Genomic DNA, 11525 nt, shown 5'->3' on the forward strand with positions numbered 1-11525 from the left:
TCCGTAGCAAAAAGGAAACCTCTTTTTAACCAATCAGAATCAAGCATTCATCACTGTCATGGTAGAATACATGTCAGTTTTCATAGCATACCCCATATCAACCCGACAGCCCCATATCAACCCGACAGCCCAATATCAACCCGAGACCCTCATATCAACCCGAGGCCCTCATATCAACCCGAGACCCCCATGTCAACCCAAACACCCATATCATCCCGAGTCCCCCATATCAACCCGAGGCCCTCATATCAACCCGAGGCCCTCATATAAACCCGAGACCCCCATATCAACCCGAGACCCCCATATCAACCCGACACCCTCATATCAACCCGACACCCTCATATAAACCCGAGACCCTCATATCAACCCGAGACACCCATATCAACCCGAGACACCCATATAAACCCGAGACCCCTATATCAACCCGAACACCCATATCAACCCGAGTCCCCCATATCAACCCCAGACCCCATATCAACCCCAGACCCCTATATCAACCCAAACACCCAAATCAACCCGAGACCCCCATATCAACCCGAGACCCTCATATCAACCCAAACCCCCATATCAGCCCAAGACCCCAAAATCAGCCCGAGGGTCGAATGTCAGAGGGTTGGTATGGGGGCCACAGGGCTGATAATTATGGCGGTCGAGGGTTGATTTGCGGTATGATATGACAACTGCCCTATAACAACCTCTTTATCATATACCATAAAATACACTTTATCTATTTGAAAGCGAATGCAAAACATTTTCACCTTGTTTGGAAGTCATTGTCACGTTAAAGCTAACTGACCAAACGAGCAGACGATGCACTAAAGGACGTAGCTATAAATTCTTCTGGTTACTACACCCCCTGTGATATTACCGTCTCCATGTTGGCTCTATCGCACATGCAAAATACCTCATATCATTGATAGGTATATGATAATATCCGATATAACCACTACAACATTGTGTACACACTCCATATCTTTCGACCAAAGAACTGTATTAACTTGGAAATTAGGCAAGGAAATTCTGAATTTACACAATTCTCTTCAAATTGCTTCAACTTGTATTATACTGAAGCATTTTTCAGGTTGTAGCTGGCGATTGATACAAACCTAATTCGAAAGACTCTTTGAAGTTATAACAAAGATGACGACCATATTGGACAGATCATCCTGAGACACTGTGTGAAGCCCATTCCTGGTGTCACACGCAGTGATATTGCTGGAATATTGCTAAAAGCAGTGTAAAGCCAAACTCACTCACTCACTGAGACACTGCGGCTGTGGACTGAATTAGGAAAGCGGCCTCAATTCTGGCCTATGTCTTAGGCTCCTGGCCATTTTGTCCTTTTGAAGATCCTTTTATAACAAGCACCAGGCATATGTGTATTCTCAGAGAAGGATAATCTAAAGTTTAAAGTCTCCGTTTATAAGAATTCTGGCCCCTGTCTTAGGCTTATTGGCATTTTGCCTTTTGAATATCCTTTTACGACAAACATGAGTCATATATGTATTCTCAGAGAAGGATAATTTAAATTTTCACATATATTTGTCTCCGTTTATAAGTTTTAGAAAACACTTTTTCTTGGTTATGGTTGAAATGTAAACACTTGGAGTCGGGGACATGTTCCTTCACCCTCGGGTTTACATTCTCAACAAAGAAACGAGAAAAAAACTGAGACACCTGTTAAAATTAAAAGTGGGTGCACATTTTCCTTTCTTATCGTGTCTTGTCATGGTCATGCCGTGTGCAGGTTATCGTTGTGTCATGCACGACGTCACTCACAAATAAGTACAATGTGTAATAATACCACGTGAAGAGAAGATATGTCCATGTTACCAAACAACTTTAAAAGTGCCATATTTCATAAGTTTTACACATAGATCATAAAACCTCATTTGCACTGTCCTCAAAGAGCATTGTTGACTCAGCCGGATATTTGAATAAATCTTCTGAAAACATTCTCAATTGTGTATATACCACTTTCCTTTATATCCCTTTAAACGTGTTATAGCGATTTGTCGTGTAAACTCCATTAGCGTTTTCAAAAATATAATCATTCTTTTTTTGCTTCAAATACACATATCAACTCAAAAAGTAAAACCGTAAATTTGGTCTAGGATACAAATTAGCATCAACTGATACTGCCGAACCTCTGTTACCACACAACTGTCACCTCAACTACTCCTATTATGTTGCTTGACCCCAAGCATAACATATAGTGTGTTGTCGTGTGTATGGTGGATATAACAAGCCGGTATCTGGCGAAACACCCCTTTGCCATATAGTTTGGTATCACGCTCGCGTCCTCGCCCCAAACTAGGACATCTCATAACGGATTCCGGGAAACGGAACTCTGGGCCCTGAACAGGAATACCTATCGACGTTAACGTGCGTAATAACCGGCCGGTGTTGTGCAGCGTGGTGCACGGCACACAAAGCATATGGTGTGCTTCGTCTCATGATTAGATCGTCTCATAGTAAGGCTATAAATCTTTATCGATTGTCGATGATGTTGTATACCATGTATTAGTATTCATTCGACGTGAAAATGGGCGAATATATATGTGAAAATGTATGTGAGATCGAGTTCTAATGAGTCGCTATTACTGATGTTACGATGAACAGGGCTTGCGCGCTGATTGTGAACGTGGTTATACATACCGTATTTCATCTAATTCACGCTGTATCGTCTATTAATTTCGCGCAAGCCGTTTACCCGGCGTCTATTCTGTTTAATGCTGGCACAGTGGCAACTCACTACCTTACCGAATGCCAAATTCTTCTGTCATACAAAAGGGTATATTTGCAGGAGGTGAGGTGAAATGGGATTTAACGTCGCGTCCAAGATTATTGCACTTACATAGCGACGTGCATACACGTGTGTGGGGCTGCTTGAACTAGTCCGGACTGATGTCGATTTATAGTGCTAGCACACTGAGATACCATGCCGCAGTTTAACATGAATACCCCACTCAGACACAGTATACTGACTCCGAGCCGACCAGTCCTTGTTTTAACTCCTTAATGCCGAGCGCCAGGCCGGGTAAGAACAAGTACAATCTGTTAACGTCTTTCGGTATAACGCGGCCTGGGATCGAACCCCGGATCTTCCGCTCCCCGTGCAGACGCTCTACCACAAGACCACGGAGGCGGTCTTCATTTGCAGGAAACAGTCATTATTCAGTGACGGAATAATCAATGCATGCCTGTATGGGGGTGATTGAGTCAAATTCTAACTCACTCACCCCATGCATGCTATATGTTGGTGTGATAGGAGCAACTTATTTCATCAAATGATGGACTCGGCGTCAAATTGAAGCGCGGCCTCTAGTTTTTGGACCGAGCGTATATCCCGGTATCAATTAGAGGTTGACGTTTTATTAGAGGAAATGCAGTAATAACATAAATGTTCCTATGGAGAGCAGAGTTTAAATTGATAAGATGTTTAAGTCATACCAGGCCAGTGTATAAAATAAAATAACAACATATTCTGGTTGGGTCAAAGCATGCATATGGCAGATACGGATAGAGCGGCTAGCAGATGTTTGAGGATATATAATTGAGACTCATAATTGGTGTTGCTGCTCGTGTCCCAGTGACATAATGCTTACTGTGCCTATGCTGAGCTCTGTTTTAATCTTACTTTCAATGTTGTGTTGAAATCTTTATACCATATATTCTCTACGTGGGATGATACTGAAATATCCATGAATGGTCCAAAAAATATGATAAATCTGAAGTTTATATTTTGTAAATATGGTATAAAATCTCAGAAACCATTTGTTTTTATTAGATTTATCAAAAACAATTCATTATTATACCCCCGACAAAATGTCGGGGTATATAGTTATACCAAGGTTCCGTCCGTCCGTCCGAAAACTTTGTCCGCGCGATTTCACTTAAACTATTCAGTGGATTCATCTCAAACTTAGTAATATAATATGTGTCATATGGAGGGGTGCAGTCCAAAGAAAAATATTGTTTTTATTAATCTTCCATTTTTTTATGAATTTTTCAAACCCTAACCCTATCCTAGCTTTTTAATTTGTAACTACTGACACACTAGGCGGGTCGGGGGTATTAGTGAGCCACGCTCACTTTTGCACTTGTTTAGTATGTATTTATTAATTAATATTACATTGTTTTCATCCGTTGAGTATATACTATAGGGAATATGATACTAATGGAAAGGATATTAGTGATAATGTTTAAATGATTAAACAGAATACACATGAAGACATCTGTAATACTTCAGGGTATATCTATTGTGAATATTAAGAATACATAAAACTATAATGGTGGATTCTAGTCAGATTATATACATGAAGATAACAGGAGTGTTAATAAATCTCATACTTACGAATGTAATGACAGAAATATATGGGGAAAGATTTTCGCTTACAAACTCCAGTTTTAAAATTTGCAAACAAGTAAAGTCGATATACATGTATCATCATATCCGTAAGAAGCAACCTTGTTATGACAGAACGGAAACTACATGTGTGGGTGGGTTGCTTACAGGAGATAATTTCGAGCTTTTGGAGCATCATTAAATGTTTGAATAATTTCTTGAAACGAGATATAATTATTCGTATAGGCTCTGACTATATACGATTCATTTAATAAATACATTGTATACAACATTAATGCCCGAAAAACTGGTTTTACGAGGCGATGAAATGGATAGAAAAGTCATAGGATGTAAAGTGTGTGAGTAGTTAATTTTCATATTGCTTTCTATTGATACAAATAGTATCCTTTTCTGTAAAGTTATAGTCAAGAATTCAAAATATATTAAATGAAAATTTATAACATGTCTTCTTGCCCTATTGGGCAATTTGATCTGGCTAACCTATTTGAATACACACAACGACATACTTCTGTATACGTTCAAAAGCAGATACAACAACCAGCCAATATAAGACATAAAGTTTTTGTTTCTAGAATTTAAGCTGACATCAGCTATGACAGTTTTGCACAAGAGAAAGTTTGATGAGATTTATCACATCCCATATTTTAACCCACCAACAAATACATCGTATCAACTGAATAAATTAGAATACCAATCATGGATATATTAATGGTATCATGACAATAAAAAGAATTCTTAAGAAATATTTTATACAAAAGAATTAATTATCACTTGTTTGTACGAAATACCAAGAAGAACATGTAGAGTGGATGTAGACATGCAAAGAGGGTGGAGTTAAAGTAATATATATATATATATATATATATATATATATATATATATATATATATATATATATATATATATATATATATATATAGTAAATTACTTTTGTGATGTTCATATTAGTGTGTGTGTGTGTGTGTGTTAGTGTGTGTGTGTGTGTGTGTGTGTGTGTGTGTTAGTGTGTGTGTGTGTGTGTGTGTGTGTGTGTGTGTGTGTGTGTGTGTGTGTGTGTGTGTGTGTGTGTGTGTGTGTCAATAAGCTGAGACTTTGTGCTTATGTAAACCAAATGTCCTTCGGGATAATAGGATATTGAGGGAGAGAGGTAGACAGGTGGATAGGTAAAAAAACGTCGTAGACGAATAAAAGAGTTGTTGATAGGTACAGAGGGATGTAGACAGAGAGATGGAACCATAGACAGGTACCGTGCGGTCTAGACAGGTTGAGGGGTAAACAGGTATAGAGCTAGGTAGACATTATAGGTAATAGATGATGGAGGTATACAGGTATATATGGCAGTAGAGAGGTTAAGATAGTGGTAGGGAGGCATTGAGCTGGAGGGGTAAGGTAGAGGAAAGTGTAGGTTATGTTATGTCATCTAAATATTTTTGTTGACAGGTGTGACTACAGTGAACTATAAAGGCAAGTCTTGCTATGGCTGAACAGGGTGCACGGGAGGCTGCTCTGGCTGAGATGCCAGATGCCGTCAACTTGGATCATTCCCTCCGTGATTTGTCAATTAAAGAAACACCACCAGATTTGACCAACACTAATGATAATGCCATTGTTGATGTTGAGGACCCACAGAACCGACTTTCCAATTCCTTAAAAGAACCAGGAAATTTCCAAAGTGACCCTGTGACGACACCATCAACAAAGTTTACTCAACACGGTGAAAGCTATGGCGAAGATCCATCCAGGACGGAAACAACATCTGATTTGTCAACAGGCTATGAAGACGTATTTGTCAGATATGCAGGGGAAACATTGGGAACAATACCTGCAAAAGAAGCATTCCATAAATACATGGACAAATATTTTCCCAATCTAGATACATCTGTCTACATGACTCCGCCAATTCCCGTTGGACACCCCCCAGTCATGAGAGAGAAAACTGACATTGGATACATATATGGTCCTGAGTATTATTACCTTCTAGGTGATGAATCAGAGAAGAGGGTTGCAGAGTGTATGGAATACTTCTTTAAACATCTGGCCAGGGAAAAGGATCCTGTTTTCATCATCACATCTTACCATTTTGACGGCTTGCACGACAACAAGTATGACAAGAAAGGTGAACACGATGTACTTATTATCCATTATAGGTATGGTTTGATATTCATAGAAACAAAGGGATGTATGGGTAAATCTGACGACGCAGTGAATAGCGTTATACAAGCATGTCTTTCTCAGCAGGAGAAAAATAGACGTTTTTTTGGAATAAACTTTCCAGATGTCAAGGATGTATCTACAACATGCGTCCTTGCATTTCCAAATATATTGAAAAACACTTTCCATACTTTCAATAAATCAGTGAAACGTATTAAAGAATCAGGATTTTCAACAGATGAGTGTCTCTTTCTTGATAACATCCCTAGCGTGGAACAAAATTCGGAAACAAAACAAAACTTAGTGGAATGGTGGTCGAGAATGACAGAGAAACAAAGAAAAGGATTTCAATCCTTGGAAGAGTACAGAAGTGTAATTGAAAGATACGTTGGAGAACATTCGACCGTCAAGATTCCAGTATCTTCAGCCAAACATGACAAGGAAGGGCCTGGGAGAAGCTATGGAGAATGTGTAGCAGGGCTAGGAAACAGATATATGAATATTGTTTTGACACCCACCCAGGTTGCCGTCTATAACACTTTTATTGACCGGCTAATTCTCAGAGGAGACTATGGATCGGGGAAAACAATATTGCTCATCTTACAGGCTATCAAATTGTTGAAACAAGGGAAGAAAGTATGGGTCATTAACATGGCGGAATCCCCTCTACATCATGTCCTTGAAGCTTCAATTTTGCATGGATTAGAGGAAGATACAGATGTCCGAAAGCTTCTCATTTCAATCCATGTTACGGACCAACGATCTCTTAGAACGGTTCTTGAAATGTGTACAAGAATTAAGGCAAATGTTCTCATTGATGAATGTCGATGTCTTTCTCTTGCCCGTTCTGCTGATCCTGACATTCAGCCAACACTATCATCATTCCCTCCTGAGTGCGTACTCTGGATTGCAATAGCCCAAGAGAAAGACGTTGATCCAAGTAAGCACTTGTGTCATCTTATTTTTGATGACAAAATATCTCAACCTCAAAATGGCAAGTTTAAACAAATTCTCCTGGAAGAAATACTTAGATGTCCACCATCCATACTTCCATTTTGGCCAAACTTCAGGGAACCTCAAAAGCCATTCAGTGGTACTATTCAAATACCCAAGGTAGTGGATCATCTTGCTTCGGTGGGCCTGATGCCTTCATTTGACACAAAATTAGTTGTACGTGATATGACTGACCCCAAAACTGAAAGACGTCCTTTGTTTCGACAACTTGAAAAGCTGGACATTCCATTATGCACAAGTCCCGATGCATCTGATAAGGCAGTCTATACTTTTGGATCAAGAGTTTTTTCGTCTATACCAGTAGCAGAGTTTGTATATGGGGGTAATACAAACATACAAGTCTATGTAAAAGATCGTGATACACCTCCTGAAACGCCTGAATCGCCAAAGACATATAATCCTAAAACATTTGCTAAATTCCTTTACAAGCTTGGTTTTGGAAATGACGATGACACGATTGCTAAAAGAGCAAATCAAGGTCAGATGGACAAACGGAAGAAGCTCCGTCAATGGAAGGATCTTGTGTTTAATGAAGCAACATTTGCACATTTCTTCCTTTCAAGAGCTGGCCTACCTTTCAGATCGTCACGGGTCTCTGAAGGACCCAATTTGAACATTGAAATTAACTCAGACAGCATAGTATTTTTGGCAGCGACCTCAGGTGGGTTTGAAGGATATCAAAAACGAGCTGAAATTCACATCACTGATAAGGAAAAGGCAAACTATTCATTCAAGGAAGTACGCCCGCTCGACGGACCAGAATGTTTTATTGTACATCACAAACACGCCGACTCACTGTGTTTGCTTCGAGATTGCCGAATATGCAAAGGTGAACTTGAACACATTCTCAACAGACTTGGGGTCATAGAGAAGGCAGCTCAGGAGCGTAGTGATGTGTCTGTCCATGAGATTGAACTCAGCAAAACCCGAAATGTTTTGGCTCAAAACGAGAAGCCAAGAAGTGACTTAGACTGGTCAGATGTCATCTTGTTGGACGACAGGACAAAACCAACATTCGAAAAAGACTTTCTTGTGTCTTGCCAAGTCCCTGTCGTTGATAAGACGACACTGCAGCTAAACAAGAAGGACGCCTTTGGTGACCCACGCGAAGTGTTGTACATACGCCCAACTCAGTTTCAAGGGTTGGAAAGAAAGGTTGTCATTGTCATACAGAAATGTGAGGAACCGTGTTCTGTCTTGGCAATTAGCAGATGTGTTTCGCAGCTAATTTTCATAAAACTATGACAGTTATGTTGCATCATGTTGTCAACACATACCGCCCTGATTTCTTCACAATTATCTTGATTTGATTTTAGTCATGGAGGGGTTGGTGAGCCTGTTAATATTCGAGTCTGGACCAGACAAACCAGGGGGTGAAGGCATGACGAGTGTCCCAGACCATAAGGAAAGGAATCAACCAAGTCACCGAGCCTGACCCCTTCTTCGGCGTGCATGTGACACTTCAGCCTTATTATTAATTTTTCTGTTATCCAACTAATGAAATGATTTTGAATGGACATTCAACTCTCAGGCCAAATCATTGATCAGTAGTGAGTTTTAAGTATGCAGAAAGTATCCTATGAAACTAGCCCTATTCTGATCGTATGTGTCATATAATGCCATATAACATGTAACCTTTCACTGTACAGTTAATAGATTTGTATCTTAGTTGGATCACTATGCTTTATTTTACAATAAGCTTTATGTTTTGTTGGAAATTTTGATGATGCATGTGACGACAATTCTTAAAGAGTATTCATGCTCTGTTCACCATCCTAAGTCTATGACCTCTCTACCATGGGATCTTACTTTGACATTGGTCAAGAATAGTCAGAGGTCGAGGTTAGCATAATGCAATGGATTTACAGGTTTGAACTCATACTGCAGACGGCATTTTTCTCCCCAAACTCAAATAATGTCATTAGTCTGGTACATCTGGGACATTATGGAAATGAGGGTTACATGTAATCAATGTTTAATGTTCGAAAGATGTACACTGCTTCAAAGGGCAAATTTAATGCCTTTTATCAACATACATGTATATGTATATATACTTTTTGTTGCCAGATATCCCATAATCGCAAACATGTTCGAAAATTATGTTCAATTCTATCTCTGTATGTACATGTGTATCTATATTAACAATTTGCAATTTGTCATTTATTGTGTTTTTTAATGTCCTCTCTAGCATATATCTATCACATATACACTTGTACATTTTCACGTGCAGATCGTTTGTCATGTTCTCTAAATATTCTTGTGAGGGTTTAATATTTTGCCATAATATGAATTATACATGTAGATTATTAAGGGAATAAACTGACGTTAATTCTTGTACAATAAGAATTTCTTTCATTTGTTTGTGCATGCATCGAAGTAAAACAGTCAAAAATTGTATAAAATCGCGTAGCCGTTTCTAAAGACATATATCAATATCCGAAATACATATATCATAAATTGAGAAACGTTCAACGGAACATTCGGTTCAATGAAGCCCGGGAGATGAAGAGATATGATTCCACACAACCGAGCTGCAGTTTTGAATGTTAGGACATACTGTTGCAATTACCGCTAGGCAACATAAAGGAAAACAAAAGATTCATGACGTAGGATTGCAGCAACTGACATGAATGAGACTATTGCCAAAAGACTGCTCACTTGGTCCAAGGGAGACTACTCAAATTGTCACCACGAATTTCAAAGCCTCAAGTACTGCTACGATGGATGTCTTGTTGATGATGCGATATGATGTTTCTTTTATTACTGACCCCTATCCTCAATAATGACACAGTGCTTGCAAAACTTCGCTACATGGTCGAGAATCCGTATTCTCTGTGGACATTTGTTTGCGAGTTTTGGAGGAATACACAAAGTCGAAACAGATCAAGTAAAGTCATACATAATGTTTTGAGATGCAAATTATTCTTAGGCTGTCATGGGCGATATTCCTTCATTCGTATGCTGTCATGGACGATGAACCTTCATTCTCGTGCTGTTATGGGCAATAGTCCTTCATTCTCATGCTGTCAAGGGTGATATTCGTTTCGTATCGTTTGTTTGCTGTTTAATGCCACACTCAGAAATATTTCAGTTACATGACGGCGGTCTGTATGTTTTACCAGACAATCCAGTGATTGACATCATGAGCATGGATCCATGCAATAGGGACATGATGACATGCATATAAACCTGATCCCATTAGTGGACGCTCACGACGGGCAAAGTCGCCTATTACGGCAAGCATGGGTTGCTGGGCGATACTTCTTAATTACTTCGCTGTCATGGGTGATTCTCCTTTTTCATTCTTATGATGTAATGTGTGATTCTCCTTCATTGTTATGATGTCGTGTGATTCACCTTCATTCTTATGATGTCATGTGTGATTCACCTTCATTCTTATGATGCCATGTGTGATTCTCCTTCATTCTTATGGTTTCATGTGTGATTCACCTTCATTCCTTTGATGTAATGTGTGATTCTCCTTCATTCTTATGGTGTCATGTGTGATTCCCCTTCATTCTTATGGTGTCATGTGTGATTCTCCTTCATTCCTTTGATGTCATGTGTGATTCTCCTTCATTCTTATGATGTCAGGTGTGATTCTCCTTCATTCCTTTGATGTAATGTGTGATTCTCCTTCATTCTTATGATGTCATGTGTGAATCGCCTTCATTCTTATGACGGCATGTGTGATTCTCCTTCATTCTTATGGTGTCATGTGTGATTCACCTTCATTCCTTTCATGTCATGTGTGATTCTCCTTCATTCTTATGGTGTCATGTGTAATTTTCCTTCATTCTTATGATGTCAGGTGTGATTCTCCTTCATTCTTATGGTGTCATGTGTGATTCTCCTTCATTCCTTTGATGTAATGTGTGATTCACCTTCATTCTTATGGTGTAATGTGTGATTCCCCTTAATTCTTTTGATGTAATGTGTGATTCGCCTTCATTCTTATGACGCCATGTGTTATTCTTCTTTATTCTTATGG

General features: G+C 39.2%; 1 protein-coding gene across 1 annotated transcript; it reads left to right on the forward strand.

The window, feature by feature from the left end:
* The first annotated feature begins 2388 nt into the window (after nucleotides 1–2388).
* On the forward strand, nucleotides 2389–9807 carry LOC139478559 (uncharacterized). The gene is made up of 2 exons (XM_071261082.1): nucleotides 2389–2474; nucleotides 5810–9807. The coding sequence occupies exon 2, from the start codon at nucleotides 5846–5848 to the stop codon at nucleotides 8777–8779; it is 2934 nt and encodes a 977-aa protein (XP_071117183.1). The 5' UTR covers nucleotides 2389–2474; nucleotides 5810–5845; the 3' UTR covers nucleotides 8780–9807.
* Nucleotides 9808–11525: the final 1718 nt, after the last annotated feature.

The sequence above is a fragment of the Haliotis cracherodii genome, unplaced genomic scaffold (assembly GCF_022045235.1).
Source record: "Haliotis cracherodii isolate W230 unplaced genomic scaffold, xgHalCrac1.p SCAF_4, whole genome shotgun sequence".
NCBI classification, from domain to species: Eukaryota; Metazoa; Mollusca; class Gastropoda; order Lepetellida; family Haliotidae; genus Haliotis; species Haliotis cracherodii.